Source organism: Prunus persica, chromosome G2, assembly GCF_000346465.2.
Source record: "Prunus persica cultivar Lovell chromosome G2, Prunus_persica_NCBIv2, whole genome shotgun sequence".
Taxonomy (NCBI): Eukaryota; Viridiplantae; Streptophyta; class Magnoliopsida; order Rosales; family Rosaceae; genus Prunus; species Prunus persica.
Genome location: NC_034010.1, coordinates 24498595 through 24516644, shown reverse-complemented (window position 1 = coordinate 24516644; position 18050 = coordinate 24498595). Strand labels below are relative to the sequence as shown.

At 36.4% G+C, this 18050-nt stretch overlaps 3 protein-coding genes across 5 annotated transcripts; 1 reads left to right on the top strand and 2 right to left on the bottom strand.

Moving 5' to 3' along the window:
* LOC18786723 (mRNA-decapping enzyme subunit 2) lies at positions 3305-7763 on the bottom strand. 2 transcript variants are annotated; one of them, XM_020558323.1, is made up of 9 exons: positions 7478-7763; positions 6869-6977; positions 6414-6565; positions 6014-6141; positions 5681-5776; positions 4804-4956; positions 4300-4403; positions 4143-4210; positions 3305-3762 (listed from the first exon to the last, which is right to left on the bottom strand). In XM_020558323.1, the coding sequence occupies exons 2-9, from the start codon at positions 6946-6948 to the stop codon at positions 3578-3580; spliced, it is 966 nt and encodes a 321-aa protein (XP_020413912.1). In that variant the 5' UTR covers positions 6949-6977; positions 7478-7763; the 3' UTR covers positions 3305-3577. The 2 variants fall into 2 exon arrangements, with proteins under 2 accessions (XP_020413912.1, XP_020413911.1); XM_020558322.1 differs by having other exon boundaries at positions 7650-7763.
* LOC18786814 (CASP-like protein 5A1) lies at positions 8525-10659 on the bottom strand. Its single transcript, XM_007220112.2, has 3 exons — positions 10268-10659; positions 9582-9714; positions 8525-8798 (listed from the first exon to the last, which is right to left on the bottom strand). The coding sequence occupies exons 1-3, from the start codon at positions 10489-10491 to the stop codon at positions 8598-8600; spliced, it is 558 nt and encodes a 185-aa protein (XP_007220174.2). The 5' UTR covers positions 10492-10659; the 3' UTR covers positions 8525-8597.
* LOC18785316 (endoplasmic reticulum metallopeptidase 1) lies at positions 11548-17956 on the top strand. 2 transcript variants are annotated; one of them, XM_007220204.2, is made up of 13 exons: positions 11548-11955; positions 12047-12285; positions 12580-12736; positions 13196-13273; positions 13914-13988; positions 14073-14192; positions 14551-14715; positions 14845-15367; positions 15489-15645; positions 16038-16147; positions 16355-16467; positions 16990-17347; positions 17479-17956. In XM_007220204.2, exons 1-13 carry the CDS (start codon positions 11644-11646, stop codon positions 17805-17807), a joined length of 2736 nt encoding a protein of 911 aa, XP_007220266.1. In that variant the 5' UTR covers positions 11548-11643; the 3' UTR covers positions 17808-17956. The 2 variants fall into 2 exon arrangements, with proteins under 2 accessions (XP_007220266.1, XP_020412412.1); XM_020556823.1 differs by having other exon boundaries at positions 11860-11955; positions 12060-12285.

The following is an 18050-nucleotide window of genomic DNA, read 5'->3' as shown; positions in this document are numbered from 1 at the left end:
TTCATCTCAATTTGTTAGACAGTTTACGTGTTATAATTTGCATGGACATATACTAGTACTTTTTATTTGTAAAAATTTATCGTAACATTTGAAAGACTTTGATTTTACCATTTCATGCACTTTTTGTTTTTGTTTCTTTCACCATATGATATACGATGACAGAATCAGAAAAAACAAATACGTGAAATATTTTATGCAAATTCATCTTTTGTACACACATACGCATACCGAATGCTTTTTCTCTAATATAGGAAAGGAAAAAGTCTTAGATAACTCTCTTTGAATGAGGCAACCCTACTCAAAATTCTCTTGTAATATGGGTGGGAGGAAGATGTGTGTTTAGAGACATAGAACAAGACATTACCAACTATGATGGTAGATAGAAATATCGTATTCAAGGAGAAAACGACATTTCATGACCGTTGGGAATAAATTTTGGAGAATTTTATTTACGCCATATGAAAGAAACTATAATCATAAGAAATTAAAGTAAAAAAATGATTAAAAGAGCACCTCCTTTCCTCGCACATTATTTTAACTTTGTTTCCACAATTTATTTATTAAATTATTCGGCTCCGCAAAGTGGGTAGGTAATGGGACTAATATCCCATGTTACCAGAAATAGAAAACGCTAATTTAATAAAACGGTGTGTTAACAACAAAAATAAAGGTTGATGACGTTTTTTTCAGTGTTTAAAGAAATGAGCACAGCGATGAGAGCCGCAGACTTTTTTTGGCCTCTCACACTAATTAGCCATTATCCTTTCTTCCATGATTGTTTATTGATTATGATTAGTAGACAAAGCTTACGTGGATTTGAATACGAATTAGAGAGAGACAACCATAGAGAAACAAATCAGATCAAGCCATATATCATTGGCCGGTCGGCCAGCGAAGCAATTTCAGATAGCCTCAACCTCCAGCGCACATGCCATTACATTACACCTAAGCAAACGTTAATAACAGGTGTATGAGGGGTTGTTTTGAACTTAACTCTTAACGTATAATTCATGTTTCACTATCTCCTTCTTATCTCTCTATTCTTTTGATAAGTGACATAATCGATGAAATATAGAAAGAAGTAAATAATGCAATGGAAGTATGTAATTATTCTCATTACGATACAATTTTAAAGCCAACGTGCTCTTACTTTTAAGGAAAAGAGTAGGAGTTTGTGATTTTTCTTCGAACTTTATGTGTTTTATTTTGTCGAAAGACTAGAAAGGAAAAATGACAAGATTGAAAAGAATGAAGCTGGTGATGGATGTGAAGTGAAGGAGAAGCCCCCCCAAAACGACATGATTGAAGCCCAAAGCAGAAAAACGAAGAGACATGACTTAAAGGCAATAATTTTATTTCGTAGAGAGACATATTGTAGTAGGCACTGATTTAAATTGATTCTCTTTTGTTTGGTAAAAAAATCATGTTCATTCAAGCTGTCAATAACATTAATTGCAGAACAAATAAATAAATTTCTATTGGGTTGAGAGTGAAAGATTAAATTTATTTATTTTTATTTTTTTAAATCCTAATAAAATTAAAAGAGCACAAAAATCACGTTTATGATGTGATGATGGACTGACCGACCATCACCGTCGACCGCACCAGTTTTCTTCAAGCTAGTAGCCAAACGAATCAAAGCATGCCACGTATGAGGGCCCACCGGTTTTCCCGTTATTCCTGTACAAGACGGCACAGCCCGTATTGGTTTTCCTTCTCTATTTAATTTTTTTTCGTTTCAAGACAGTGAGAGGAAGAAGGTCGTCTGACCACGTGTCCAGACATATCCTATCAGCCGTCCGATTTTAGTTTTACTTCGTCATTGTTCGGGAATTGGGCGGTTGTTTTTCCTAATAAAATAATTCAAGTTGATTTATGGGCCGTTGGATATTTAATTTCACTTCGCAATGAAATGCAAGATTTCACATCCCCTTCAATTGGAGAAATACGGAAATACATGTCAATTTGCGATTGATCGGAATAGCAAAATAGTATTTTTTTTTGTTTTGTACAAGTTTTTCTGTCTCAATTGATCCTGTTTTGTCATGGACTTTTACATATTATTTATTGCAATTAGGTCTAAAATCAATAAATGGATTTTACAGATAAGGACTAACGACTCTTGCAAAGCCATAAGAAAAATACTAGATGCCTCTTTTTAGCTCTTTTGACAAAAGTCTATAGCACAAGGGAAAGAAACCTCAATAAATTCGAAGCCAACATTTGAAAAAGAAGAAGAAGAAAGGAAAAAGGTGGGATGCATTGAAAATTCAGATAAATTTGCAACACAAATCAAGTCCCTTGTGAAGAAAGCAAAGCAAAGCAAAGAAATCCAAATGGGCATCTTCAAAATCATCAAAGGATCCGTACACATAATAATTCATGCCTATACAGAGTCCAAAAAAGCTGCACTCTTCATGCATGGTGGGGCATCATCAACTGATGGGAAGGACTATGATTTGCCCCACTAATATTATTAAGTGAACATAAATTTTTGGACCTCTTGTAGATTCTTCTAGCTCATCTTTCTTTGCGGTGGCCAAAGATTTAGAAAGAGCTTTCTTGAGAGTCTAATCTTGGGACTAACACTAGAGAATAATATCTAAACTGCATGAATTAATCCTTATGTAGCACGGGTTTTTCCATTCATGTACTCATTTTATTCTGCTTTGAATCATCCGGAAAATGGATGGATAAGGACTTCCATGGGACAGTCCCATGAGTCATTATCGCTATGGGCTGCCTTATGAGCATGTTCAAGTATGTTGGGTCCATAATGCAGATGATGACATGGGTATAGCATCTGCAGTCAATTCTATATAACAAGATGATCAAACCCAGACAAAAAAATGAATGGGAAAGGAAATCTCAGATAAAATATTGTTCGATGGAAAAGCCAAGAACTTGGTCGAAATTGAGGTAAAAGCAAATCCAAAAAGGAAATATAGTGTACAGGAAGAACATGAGCCACATGGCCAACACCACAACTCCAAATCAGCTGAATAAACCATTCAAAAAGTAGTCCAGGGAGAACGTATGCCACAGAAAGAGGGAAGAAAAAAAAAACAGTCGCTTGTATTTTGTCAACATATGGGTCACATCATAAACAAGCACATAAAAAGCACATTACAAAGTTCAAACATATACAGAAATGCGTATCTACAGAACGATACAAGAAATTTTCACAATTGTCGGCACCTTCATTATGTAATGGCTATTGTAATTCAGAAAGCAGTAGACTGGTTTAAGTGAACACAATTCACAGATGTAATATTTCTAGACGACAAAGCAGAAGACCAATCTGTCATAGTAAGAGAGCACAAATCATTTTGCTTCAGAAATCTGGTTTTTCTCATTTATCCATCTGTCTCTGAATCTCTGATCCAATCAACTGAAAATTCTGTCCTTCGAAACACATGGGTTTCTATACAAAATATACATAAACCCACAACTGAAAACCTAACCCAAATGATGTACATCTGACATGAGCGCAACTCTATAGTATTTAGTAATACATGAGAAATGGGGAAACCCAGCTAATGTGAATTTAAACCACTTTACAAGAAGCAAGTTGCGCTTAAGCACGGAAACCAGCTTCAATGGCTTGAAAGATTGGAGCAATGTCAAACCTGAAGTTTCTGAAACTCTTGCCAAGTCCTGTGTCAGGAGGATGAACATCAGGTTCGGGTTTAGTTGATTGGCTCTCCACTATCATGTTGCTACTACCTATCAAGCTGTTCTTTGCTTTCCACATGCTGATTCCTAAGGAAGATGAAAACAAAGTTCATAGGGAAGCAGAAAAAAAAAATCGACAAATCCGGGCTTTTATAAAGATCAAAGACAACTCACCATCAAAACAAAAATGTAAACGTGCATATCATGGAAACATCAGAGCATTCAATTTAGGTGCTCAACTATGACAAACTGTATACTAAAATATACCACTGCTATTGTATCCTATGTGGATAAGAAAACCAAGATCCATTTGCAAACTATTCATGTTCATATGCTTTGGTTTCTCCAAGCTTTTGTATCATTTATCTTCTTTTTCTTTTTCTTTTTTTCTTTTTTTTAATCTCACAAGTTTAATATATGCCTGAAGCTTATAGGCTACCAAAAGACTTCAAAGGGAGGTAAAGAACCTTTGAGTGGCATATCAGTTCTTGGAGCAATTGCGGACTGATGTGCTAAAATCCACGATTTCAATGATCTGTAGGAAGAAATTGGTCCTATTAGACATTATAAAAAATGTTGAAACACTTGAGAAAGTAATTAAATTTATATACCAAAACAACTTACGCTAAAAAAGGGGACACCATGTAAAGCTTGAGGCCAGTGATACCACGAGATATCACATCATTACTTGCAGGCTGAAGGTCATCCAGTCGGTGCCATGCGATTTCCTGCAAACAGATAACAAAAGCCGTGCACTTAACCTATGATAATGTGCAGGATACAAGAGTTATGTAGTCTATCTAATGATGATGATGACATTTATTAAAAACTTAGAGGTCACAGAGCCAATAAAAAGAAAACAAATTAAAATTTTAATTAGGAGACAAAACTCTGCAAGTTGTTCTACAAATTCTATGAAAATGTTAGGAATACAAATTTCAAAAATCCAGACCACCATGATGGTATACCACATTTTGAGTGATCAATATCTTATCCCCAAAGTATAACCTACAATGAAAACTACAACTGGTTTTCCCTTTGAATAAATTACACCAAGAAATGTAAAATCTATGCCCAAAAAAAAAAATAAAAAAGTAGATAAACATTGATGCATTATAAACCCCATACACTGATCTCCTTTTTGGTGAGTGGTGCAAAGGCAGTATCCTCCCTCACACCAGCAATAATGTAGAGCCGCACCCTTTGCTGTCCAAATACAGCTTCAATGTACTCATCTTTGTTAAGTAGTTTTGTCACATCAAAACCTGTTTCTTCAAGGACCTGTGTTCACAACAAAAAAATCAGGTTATTTATAATAGAAGGCGGAGATCTGTCTAGGTTGTGCATGCCTTCGGAGGGGAAAAAAAAGACGCAACAAGACCTACTGGTGTAAAGTTTCATTCATCCAGTAACTTTCCTAGTAAAATATGCAATAACCGTAGGATGATTATGTGAAACCAAACTATTCTCTCAATCCTTTCCCCAAATCTATCGCATAGAGTGAGTCCCACAACATCATCGGTCCTACTACAGGTGAGACAGTTAGGGGAAAAGTTGGGTTCTAAAAAATTTCCTGTCCCATACAAGCTCCTAATGTGTCACAAAAGTATACAGCAAGAACATTGTTATTGAATGAATAAAATCCCCAAGCCATATCACATGTAGTTTATTTTGTCAGCTCTGACTAACAGATGGAGATCTTATTATATCAAGAAGATGAACATGGATATGCATGCACAAATACGCAACATTGAACGTACTAGTTGTGCACACACCACCCACCTCTACCTTCATGACACATCAACAGTGGCATAGAGAAACATAGAGATATATCATCTATTATCTGTATAACAATTATTACGCACCTAAATAAGAACTTAGAGAGCTAAAAAAATATTTACAATATTGTCAACTTCAATGGAGAGGGCTGTGAAATCTCACTGTAAATATATGGAAGAAAAATTGAACTGGATTAAGAAAGAAAACTCATAAGAAATAATCTTACTTCTCGGATGGCACATGCATGGTCTTCCTCATCTTTATTCTTTTTTCCGCGTGGGAAACTCCAGCTTGATCCTTTCCATCCCTTCACGAGTAGGCACTGTCAATTGGACAAATGTAAATTAGTACAAGTGAAAAAATCATACTGCTTCAAGAAAGCTCCAATAGTTGACCAATATTTTCACCTCACATAACAAGAACTTATGATATCAACCAGTAGTCATGTTTGAAAATAGTAAATGGTTTACCATATTAGGAGAGTATCCTTATGAAAACTCGTTGTGTCTAAAAAAAGGTCAAATTTTGGGGTTATAGAATCATTGACAAAAATCCTTACCCTTTCATAGGTTTCATCCAAAATAATGGCTCCAGTTACAGGAACCTTAACCTTGTAAGAAGTGAAGTCCTTAAATATGTCATCTATATGGGCAACATAAGGCTTAAGAACATCACAGCTGTTAAACACTGCAATATATTAAGGAAAATAAGGATGTACTAATTAATGAAGGAGTACCAGGGGAATAACAAATAGATAAGCATGGATAAGGGGGTATGAGAGACTGAATGAAATAAACAATACGAGGTCATGTACAAAAAAACTTCAAGAGTAATATGAAAAATTATGCAAGTCCTACAAGAAATCCAGGAATAGAATGTTTTTGGTTTAGTGTGGTGACATATAAAAAACAAAAAGAGAAATTTTGACTCTGATAGGATTAATAGACTGCACAGGATACATAAGGAAGTGAATTCCTTCAAGTTAAATGACTTCAGCGATGGATTTTTCTCCACTGAGTTGTCCTCATAAAACCAATGAGCATACTCCACGAGAAATAAAATCCTCTCAAATGATTGCAGGTCTTCTTTTGGAACATTGAGAACAAACCGACTGCAAGGAAATTGGTAGAGAAAAATTCAGATCCATATCAAATGGAGTCAGAATAACAAGGATAAATTGTAAGCAACAGGAGGCAGAGAGGAAGAAATTGGTGATTTGATAATAGATCTTGTATTAACAAAATGAAATAGAGATATATAAATGAAAATCTTATTGCATTAAAAATTACACAGTCCACATACTTTCAAAAATCAGCTTATAATCACTTATTCGACCTATGATTCAGCACAACAAAGAGAGAAGAGAACAGGAAGACAATAACTAAATAGGAAAAGAGAATGTATTCTTGCACACCTGCAGAGGTCGTCGAGTAGTTCTTGGGGAGGAAGACCGTTCTTCAGCGGAGCACTGGAGGACCGAGGGAGGCCAGACATGGCTTCCCTGTTTGATCCCTGTTTGGTTTCTGATAGTCACAAGCAAACCAAATGTAAATGTGAGTAAACCAGGCAATGCTCTAAGTTTCAAAATAGGAAAAGCGCCCTTAATTGAAGATATTAGTGATGGCTGATGGGCATTAGGCACGCTTCATATTTGCCTTGGTAAAAAAGAATTGTTTGAAAAAATGCACTAACACCCTACAACAACACACAAAATCATGTTTACCATCTCTAGAAACACTCCCTCATGACATTTATGAACTTACTGGCAGTTAATTTTTTTTTTTGGGGGTATAAACCAATTAGCCTTTTCATGCATTCGTCTTACAATTATAGACTGGAGATCAATTTTCGTAATGAGAAACAACATGTGTACTTCCCGGAGCCCTAGATTTCAGTACAATCACCTAAGTAAGCTAAGCCAAGTGAAGCTGATTTATACAACCAAGATTCAATCAATATCTTTATCATCAAATCGATTTGGCAAAATATATGCAATTGGAAGTCTCTTCGACAGTTCAATCACCTCAAAGCCACTCAATCTAGAATTCCCATCTCTCAGAATCGTAAGAAACTTCTACACCACCAGCCCAGTGCTTATGAAACGTCGACGTTACAGTGGTCGAGATCTCGCTCCAGTAAACGAACCCAAATCGAACAGAGAGGGATTAAGGGCATTCAAGGAAAAAAGATTATACCTTGCTCAGTTTCTTCGAGGGACTTCTGGTCTCAATTGTTCAGTTTCTGCGAGGGACTTGAAGAAGATTTCTGAAGCTGGAAACTGTGGGAGTGGTAAAGCCCAAAAGACTACACTTTATTATGTCCCTATTTTTATTTTATTTTTCGTGTTAATTTTTTATTGTCTAATATTTTTGTAATTTTTAAAACTAAATTTATCCTTAAAAAAAAGAAGAAGAAGAATCCACCTTCAACTTCCCTCCCTTCAAATTTCAATCATGGCCAAGGGCTGCAATGCAATGACAAATAAAAAACACTTCTATTTTTTTATTATTTTTTTATATTCTTCTATCATCATTATTTGTTTATAGTGAATCATCCCATTTTTATGATGGAACAACTGTGTATTCTTTATCGACATAATTTTTTTTTTTTAAAAAAACAGTTTATTCTTTACAATTAAAAGAAATACTAAAAACATGATTTTATTGTAGGGCTGGCATATTATTCTTTACAGTTAATCGTGTTGGGTTGTAAACAAGTTATTCATGTTAAACCCAATCATCACCAATTCAATCTGATTAACGAATAGATTGTACTTGTCTGATTAATAAATAGATTATACTTATCATGTAACGTTACGCATACAATAATCATGTCATGTTCGTGTTGAAAAATCGTTTATAACTTGATTGTCTTAGGTGGTACATGACTCGGTTAGGTTCATAGTCTTCTTGAAAAGCTTGACACTATGTAAACAAGCTTGACATTCTTCTGTATTAAATTTGATCTGAAATAACTTAAAAAGCAATAGGTTCAGCGGAGTCATGTATGTTAAACTAATTATGGTGTGCAAAAGATATAATTCCATATGGAAAATCTATCATGCGTATACAAAAGATGAAACAGCCAAAAACCACCTTAAGAAATTCTGCCAAAAACCTAATGGGAAAAATCCCCTTGAACCTTCAATGACTTGACTTGGATGCCAACGTCCAGAAATTCAGAACAAATGATGATGAAACAGCAAACCAACTCAGAAAGGCCATAGTTACAGATGCCTGATACCTTGTGCAACGATCACGTACACAAGAGTGAAAATCATTGCTGTCGAGGACTGAGATACCAGCAGCTGCAGAAGCTGCGGCAAATGTGATTGTGGAACTGATCTGCAGTTAGGATTAAGAAAATGTAAGAAATGAGTTGATACAATTATGCAAACAGCATGTGCCCATGCATTTGTCGTTGGCTCAATAGTTCCTAAAGCCATAGCTATATGGCCCCTTCTGACCAGAGAGATCATTTCAAGGCCGAAAGAAAGAACATGGAAATCATTTCCCTCTTACCTATCCCAAACAAAGGGAGTTGACCCCATTAAACTCGTCATCCATTCGAAACTACGATATCAATTCTCAGAAGTAACGCTAGGTTTACAAATGATAATTAGTGAGAAAGGCTATCAAATAGTATCCCTCTCTCACATTCAACGGACCTTTGAATCATACCATCAGAAATTTAGTTCTTCTACAAGGTGCCTCCCAGATGCACAACTAGTGACCTGAAAAACCATAATTGAACATCTATATCCATGCACAAAGACTTTTGATGCCTGGAAAATAACTTAACTAGTTCCATTCAATTTGATGCAGAAGCTGGTGAAGCCTGCATTTTAAAACGAAAAGTATATTTTGACTTTCTTCTATACTAGATAACACGACCATAGACGACTAAAAATAGTCCCTAACTTCCATTTGGATGCAAATGATTTCCATTATCCAATTCCAATATATAAAGCATCGAATATAATTTGAAAAAAAAGCAGAGACAAGACAAGATTACAGTAGTGAGTGTCAGAAAATTTCCATGGTTTCATAAGTCACTCAACCATGGCTTCCTCTCCTTTTCATAATAGGAGCTTAATTTGTTAAAACTCCGAAGGAACTGTTTCTTACCCCATCACCAACGGCAAACACGCTGACAACTTTGGGATTTCGCAATCTGCGCTTCACTAAAATGGCATATAAATCAACGAAAGCAAGAGAAAGGCTCCATAAGCATTGCCAGCTGACAGCATTAACAAAGTAGCTGAAACACCAAACACCAACCATGGACATGTTACGCTACGAAAACAGAGAACAGAGAATCAAGTGATTCCACTCCCCATTTAGAACTAAAACAGCATAATATTACTTCTCCGGGCATCATGAAGATATTTTCAGCGGCAGAAAAAAGTGTAATTAAAGTAACTGGTGGCTTCAAAAACATTAGACATAACAGAGAATTAATGTATACCAATTCCTCTTTTCTTTCTTTTCATGAATCAAAGCGTTTTGACAGGAGTTGTGGTGTGTTTGATTGAACTGTAAATCACCCTTCTCTCAGGAAAAAAGTTACCGACTTTAATATTTGTAAAAACGAACGTAATGCATTAAATCCACAACAACAAGCAATTTAGCATTTGGCAGAAATCCCACACTCCAAAAGCAGCAAACCAAAGAAGATCACAACAAATCCAATGAAGCAAAACAAGGAAAATCCATGGCAGGAGCAAAATCAATGCATCATATGACAGAAGCAGGAGAACCCAGTAAAAATTACATATTTAAAATCGAATAGAACCAGAGAGATCGATAGATACCGCAAGGTGGTGTATCTGGAGGTTGCATGGGTGGAAGCCATGACGCAGCCGGCGACGAGTGCGAAGACGAACTGGTTGAGGCGCAAGGTCAGGCCTCCACGTGTCCCCGGCATGCCCGGTATGTCGTTCATTCTTCCCTCAGGCATCGGGTTTTGGGGCTCTCCATGGGTCTGCGGCGGTGGCGCTTCTACTGGGTGCACAGAAGGGCAAGTGGCGTTCACCATATTTTGCTTTTAATTGTTCAGTCTTCAGAGTAGCCAAGGCTCACTCCTTTACGGTTTCAGACAGGACGCAGAGACGACAGGGTTTACAAGCGTCCTCCTTTTTCTGCGTCTTGTTTTCTCTGCTTGCTTGTGGAAGGGTTTAAAGCTATTTGACAAATGAAAGAGAGTGTTTTTCCTTTCAATTGCTTTGGCTATAAAAGTGCTTTTTTTTTTAGAGAAGCACATTTATGAATCAATTTCTAGAAATCACTTGTATTTTTAATACCAATTTCAAAAAACATAAATAAAAGTGCTTATTCTGTAGAAGCAGTCCTAAAGAGGAAGTTCCTAACCTAGCAGTCCTATATTTGGATATATTCAACATATCAATTAATATCCAATTACCATTAAATTAAAAGTTTGTCCCTTTATAGACCTAGACACGATTAAAATGTAGTCAATATCAATTATAGACTAGGCACTCAAGTTTGAATCTCCTCCCTATAAATTAGATCGGTATAAAATTATTTACTTTTAATTGTATAAACAAACGTCCACTAATATGTAAGTTCATAAGGAATGCATCATTTTTTTAAACAACACCCATCAAAGCCTATAGTATGTATAAAACTATACAAAAAAAATCATGTCATTATCATCCAATCAAATTAACTTTACCTTGTAATAACTTTTACTTTCTTCGAGCAAGGAATTGCAGGAGAAATAGGAGTTAATTTAAATTTAAAAAAAAAAAAGTCAATTAAGAGTTTCTTGTTTTAACTAAAATATGCAACTGAGGAGATGAGTGCTCCATTCTCCCTATTCTTTATTACTCTTATAAAAAGCATATTGACACATATTTATTAATTCGTAATTAGGTGAGGAGTAATTAAATTGATGAGGGATTGGATTGAAAAGAAAAATATAGTTAAAAATCATAGAATACAAATCTTAATCAAATTATGAAATTGATATCATAGTTCATATTTCACTAATTAATTACATCGAATTCTGATCTTATAAGGATTAAAATACGGTCCACTTAAAGAGTGTCACGTTCGAATAAAAAAAGGATAGCTGACTTTTAGATTTATACAGAGTACCGAGTAGAGCATAGAACGCATTCAAAAGTTTCAATCACAAAAATTCTAGATATTTGGACGAGAGTTCACAATGCGACGGAGGCCCCAGAGCACGTCAGCAGCGACCACCAAACCAGAAGTGAGTGAAGAACCAATTGCCCCTTCATGGGTTGCACAGAGGCCTCAGAGATCACCCTTTGTTTGGCTCACCTTGTTCTTGGCCATCGCCTACGGCTCTTGGAGTGTTTTTCATTACCAGTTCGAGAGCCTGCCTGCGCCTCTGACAGCTGAGCAGGCAGGAAAGAGAGGCTTTTCTGAGTTTTCTGCACTGGAACACGTCAAGGCCTTGACCCAATTGGGTCCTCACTCTGTTGGCTCTGATGCTCTTCATCTAGCTCTCCAGGTTCTTAGTTCTTATTGCCTCATGAATCCCATAATTATTGAATTGTTGTGAAAAAAATCAATCTTGGGTTTAACATGGGTTTTCACCACAGTATGTTTTGGCAGAAGCTGAGAAGATCAAGAAAACTGCTCACTGGGAGGTTGATGTCGAAGTGGACTCGTTCACTGCCAAATCAGGAGCAAATCGTATGGCTGGTGGCTTGTTTAAGGGCAGAACACTTGTTTATTCGGATCTAAATCACATAATTATAAGAATTTTGCCAAAGTATGCACCGGAAGCAGTAGATAATGCCATTCTGGTATCTTCTCACATTGACACTGTCTTCTCAACGTATGCTTTCTTCATCTTATTGAATCTCAAATTACATTGCTTTTTTGGTTTTTCCGTATCAAAGTGATGAACTTTGTTGCTAGCTGAAATACCATGTTGGCAAATTGTGTGAATAAGAACTACATGGTTTGTTGGATTTTCAAGTCAATATAGGTTGTAAGTTTTAGGTTCAAGTCATGGCCTTTGAGCGTACTTTCACTAGCTGAATTTGATGGCATACCCTTTAAGCTCCCACAATAACAAGTCTTAGAGTCTTTATTTGACACTCGGAGGAAATTACCATACACGTTTCAGGGGAGGGGCTGGAGATTGCAGTTCTTGTGTAGCTGTCATGTTGGAACTTGCTCGTGGAATTTCCCAGTGGGCTCATGGATTTAAGCATGCTGTTATATTTTTGTTTAATACTGGGGAGGAGGAGGGTCTAAATGGTGCTCATAGCTTTATAACTCAGGTAAATATGGACTCTCTCTCCCTCTCTCTCGCTCTCTCTCTCTCTCACAGCTTCAGCAGCCGAGCGGGGTTGTTCTATGCTATAGCCAAATACTTTATATGATGAGGTTATACAATCATTCTATTCCATTTTCTAGTGTAAGATGCCTAATGTTGTTTGATTTTGAAATTTAGTCATTTGCGAGACTTAAATCTCTCTTTGAATGATTAAAATTGATTATCTACTTGTATTCTAAGAAACACAGAAACAGACAAGCACACAGTGAAAAAGTTGTTTAGTTCATGCATCAGTTTCTAAGATACAGAAGATCTAAATTATAAAGTTCAGTAAGCATATATATATATATTTTCAGTAAGCAGTTTTACTCTGTGTAAATATGTTGTATCTCCGTCTGTTCTGGAAAATTGTATTTTTTAAAACTTATCTCTTACACATTTCTTTCTGACTTTATTGGTGCAGCATCCATGGAGTAAATCGATTCGTCTGGCTATTGATTTGGAGGCCATGGGTATTGGAGGGAAGTCTGGCATATTTCAGGTAAGGTTTGTAATGAGAATTCACTTATTGTTGCAATTTTACATGTCCTATGAGACATGATTTATGTGCTTGATACTGTATATTCTAGGTAAATGACCTCCATAGAAACTGTGTCAGGTGGGGCGTGTTAAGGTGTCAGATTTTTCTAGTTCCACAAACTGTAGGACATGATGAAATTGCTATTTTTTCTAGTTTCATGACATTATACATATAAAATTATATTATCACCGTGTCAAAGTTGGGTTCTTTTGTTGATTTGTGCCGTCCATATATCTGAGAACCTAATAGAAAGGACTTGTAACTTAAACTTGTTTTCCAATTTCGATGTCAGCAAGTGCCTTGGTATTGGCAATTTAAACACAATTACCTATAACCGTGTTAGGCTGCGTCTAACATTTGTCATGCAGTGTAAATTTCAAAGTGCTTCTGCATCATGTTATGAAATTGATCAGATCGTTCACTTGTGGTTGTCCTATTACTAGGAGTTTATAGCGTAGTCTACTTTCAAAGAAGTATTGTAAATGACTGATGTGATCTTTTTACTTTAAATCTATCTCTTCTTATTCTTTTGAAGTGAGTCTACATATCAAAATGTGTTTAAGCTTAATTTTTCCCTTATGAATATTCCTTCATTTGATAGGCTGGTCCTGATCCTTGGCCTATCGAGACTTTTGCCGCAGTAGCAAAATACCCATCTGGCCAAATTATAGCACAGGTTTGTAATTATTTTTTTTGATATTTTTGATATAGTTTTTATGTGTATGTACTTGGGAAAAATACTCAAATCTCGGTGCTGCAGGATATATTTTCTTCTGGAGCCATAAAATCTGCAACAGATTTCCAAGTATACAGAGAGGTTGCTGGTCTTTCAGGGCTTGACTTCGCTTATGCTGATAATACTGCAGTATACCATACAAAGGTTATATTTATCTTCCCTTTTGCCCCTTTTTTTTGGAATATCTGGAAAAGTTCTTTTTGCATTTCATATTTTAAAAAGCAGATCCCAAGTCTATTCTCATTAGCGGTGTGAGATTTACAGTAAGGAATTAGTACGTTAGTTAGTGCTTAGCCCACTGTCCTACACGTAGCTTTATATGCTTTTGAAGACGGGAATGGCTTTAAGGTTCCATCTATTTAATTATTAATGTTAACCAAGAGTATTGCTTGCAAAAATGGACACCAACTAACAACCTGCCAATGGGGAAAGGCACTGGGACTTAAGTTGGTTTTCCAAGTTGAATTCATTGTTTACTCTCTATATTTTTCTTATCTTGCAGAATGACAAATTAGAGCTTCTTAAATTAGGATCTCTTCAACATCTTGGAGAAAATATGCTTGCTTTTCTGCTTAAGATTGCTGCATCCTCTCATCTTCCAAAAGTCAATACAATGGTAGAAGAGGATAATAAGGGCCAGAGCACTGCTGTATATTTTGACATTTTGGTATTTTCCTTACTTTCTTTTTCTTTGTTTCTTTGCTTAGATGGTTTTGGTTTTAATCATGCGGCCTCCTGAGACCTTAATAGTTCAAGTTTGCAATGTGATTCTAACCCTTGCTTGTGGAAATCCCAGGGGACATATATGGTCGTCTATCGTCAACACTTTGCAAATATGCTTCATAAGTCAGTGATAGCTCAATCACTTCTAATATGGACTACATCATTGCTTATGGGTGGTTATCCTGCTGCAATTTCATTGGCCTTGTCATGTTTTAGTGTTATCCTTATGTGGATATTCGCATTGAGTTTCTCTGTTCTTGCTGCTTTCATTATACCCCTAATATCTTCTTCACCAGTGCCATATGTTGCGAACCCATGGCTGGTAGTCGGGTTATTTGCCGCTCCTGCTCTTCTTGGGGCATTAACTGGTCAATATTTGGGTTATCTTATTCTGCACACGCATTTGTCAAATGTATACACCAAGAAGAAACAGATCTCACCTGTTATTCAAGCTGATTTGATTAAATCAGAGGCTGAAAGATGGCTCTATAAATCTGGATCTCTTCAGTGGCTCATTCTCCTCATTTTGGGAACCTATTACAAAATTGGATCGTCTTATTTGGCTCTTTTTTGGTTGGTTCCACCAGCATTCGCTTGTGAGTTTATATTTACTGCCATCTTAGCTTGACCCATATTCGATTTAACCATGCGTTTGACGAGAAGCATGTTTGTTAGTTTAGGATTTGCTTTCAACTAATTTTGTACACTACTATTCAGATGGCTTTCTTGAAGCGACTCTGACTCCAGCTCGATTTCCCAAGCCACTCAAACTTGCAACCCTGCTGATAGGATTAGCTGTACCAATATTAATTTCTGCTGGCGGATTTATTCGCCTGGCTGGAACAATAATTGGGACTGTGGTTCGACTTGACAGGTAAATTTTGTGATTCTCTAGTAATCCACAAGCATGATATAACTCTTAAGAAGTGGATTTATTCGAAGTCATGTTTGTGAGAAGTATTTTTGGACAATTTTACAGTCCATGCCACTTGAGATATATTTGGAAATGAAACAATGGTTTTTATGAAAGCCTGCCGAGCAACAACTCATGGTGTCATCGGATACCTTGTGTATGATGGAATTCCATGGTCTGTTTGTGTAAGCAATTCTTTGTAGGTTTTTGCACATTCAGCCAGATGACATCCTCAGTTTTTGTTTTTCCTCAGTGTGATCTCTCCATACCAACTTTGAAAATTGAAGTGTTTTTGCTTAGTTCTCCATACATTTGGAAAAGTAACTATGTACCTTCCTTGTATTTGCTTACAGGAACCCCGGTGGCACTCCTGACTGGCTGGGGAATGTTATAGTTGCCACTTATGTTGCTGCTGTCATGTGCCTAACTTTGGTCTATCTCCTTTCATATATTCATCTTCCAGGTTTCTGTTTATCTCCTTTTACATTGTAGTTGAACTCTCAAGTGGATGGTGCAATATATTGAATTAAATATGTTGGGTTTTTACAGTTTAGTTGAGCTCTCGAGTCAAGTGTATAGTGCCATATATATTGAATTACTTTTGAGGAGATAAATTCACCGCCTTGTTTTATATTTAAATTAACTAGTATTCGTCGCAATTTCTCTCTAGGTGCCAAGAAATCGATTGTGCTTTCAACTTGCTTGCTGTTTGGCCTCTCACTTGCTGTTGTATCATTGGGTATCATTCCACCATTTACCAAAGACACATCCAGAGCTGTAAATGTATGTTTCTGTTACTACCTAGCTCATAAAGCTGTTTTCCTCTGTGTAACTCATGATGTTAATGAAAAAGTCTAGTTGGGATTATTTTGTTCGTCCTGTTAATTGGATATGACTCCGTTCTAACAAAGTCTCTGTCTCTTTTTAAAAGAAATTAAGATTCATAGATTAAAATATATTGAGCTGAGGCTTTCATCGTCAGAGTTTGTAGAAAACGAAAAATGCATGACCAATGCAAATAAACTTTTCACAATGGGTTTTAATAACAGAAAACTAACACAGTTGTCGGGTAAGGCAATATACTTTTCAATGAACACAGTTTTAGTGATTTTGGTTGTTTTCAGTGAAGACAATTTTAGTGGTTTTGATTGTCATTAAATAGCTCCTAAATTGAAAAATGAGGTCGATACTGCTGGTTTGATTACACAACATATTTTAGGGTGTTGGAGCCTTCCAGCGATTACCCTGGGTATGTGAGTTTATGTCTGTGCAACCATTCATTTATAAATACTTTATTGTTCTCAGGTTGTTCATGTTGTAGATATGACAAGAAGCTTCGATGAAAAACAAGATCCTAGATCCTATGTGTCTCTGTTTTCTTCTACTCCTGGGAAATTGACAAAGGAGGTTGAGCAAATCAATGAAGGTTTCAGATGCGGTAGAGATAAAGTTGTTGATCTGGTAACATTTTCAGTCAAATACAGTTGCTGGACCTTTGATGACACTGACAATGGGTGGAGTGAATCAGATGTTCCCACAATGCACGTTGATAGTGATACTCATGGTGATGAAAGAATAACACGAGTTTTAATTGATACAAAAGGTTCAACACGATGGACTCTTGCTATCAATGCTGATGAAATAGAAGATTTCACATTCAAAGGTACATTATTTTATCTCACAATTTTGATACTCGTGTTTGTAATGGAGTGCTAATCTGAGGAGTTCAGTTTTGTACCACTTAGTTTTACACTTCCCTCTTGTTTTAGCTCTCTCAAGTTTTTATAACCGCAGATGCAGGAAGCTCAGAGGAATTGGTTTTGGTTGGTGACATGAGCAGTGTAGATGGGTGGCACATTATGCAGTTTTCCGGGGGAAAGAATGCACCGACGAGGTTCGATCTGACACTCTTCTGGATGAAAAACTCTACTCGGTTGGATCACAAGGTGGAAGGGAAGAGAGAGGAGGGCACTCCCCTTCTAAAGTTAAGAACTGATATGGACATAGTAACTCCTAAAGTTGACAGAGTTCTTTCTAAGCTTCCTCCTTGGTGTTCACAGTTCGGCAAGTCCACGTCCCCCCACACCTTTGCATTTTTAAGTAACCTTCCTGTTAACTTTTAGGTCCGTTGAATCTCATACCCCAGGAATGTAACTTACAACTTTTACTTCCAATTACACAGGAACTTTCAGATTCAAGTAAAGAAAATGAATTATGTATAAACAGCCACACAAGTTTATTTATTTATTGAATGGTATGGGTTTTTAATATAGTTGGTGGCAAAGAGATGGTGAATTCCATGACGCTCCAAATACACAATCATCCAAATGCTATTAAAACCTTTGGTTTCCGTACAGACATTACCT

Coding starts and splice junctions, on each gene's coding strand:
- LOC18786814 (XM_007220112.2), bottom strand. CDS start 10,491: ATGGTGAACGCCACTTGCCCTTCTGTGCACCCAGTAGAAGCGCCACCG. Junction 9,715..10,267: donor TCCAGATACACCACCTTGCG/GTATCTATCGAT, acceptor TTGGTGTTTCAG/CTACTTTGTTAATGCTGTCA. Junction 8,799..9,581: donor TGTTTGCCGTTGGTGATGGG/GTAAGAAACAGT, acceptor TCCTAACTGCAG/ATCAGTTCCACAATCACATT.
- LOC18785316 (XM_007220204.2), top strand. CDS start 11,644: ATGCGACGGAGGCCCCAGAGCACGTCAGCAGCGACCACCAAACCAGAA. Junction 16,148..16,354: donor TTCATATATTCATCTTCCAG/GTTTCTGTTTAT, acceptor ATTTCTCTCTAG/GTGCCAAGAAATCGATTGTG. Junction 17,348..17,478: donor AGAAGATTTCACATTCAAAG/GTACATTATTTT, acceptor TTATAACCGCAG/ATGCAGGAAGCTCAGAGGAA.
- LOC18786723 (XM_020558323.1), bottom strand. CDS start 6,948: ATGTCTGGCCTCCCTCGGTCCTCCAGTGCTCCGCTGAAGAACGGTCTT. Junction 6,566..6,868: donor CTACTCGACGACCTCTGCAG/GTGTGCAAGAAT, acceptor ATTTCCTTGCAG/TCGGTTTGTTCTCAATGTTC. Junction 3,763..4,142: donor AACTGATATGCCACTCAAAG/GTTCTTTACCTC, acceptor CATCTTCCTTAG/GAATCAGCATGTGGAAAGCA.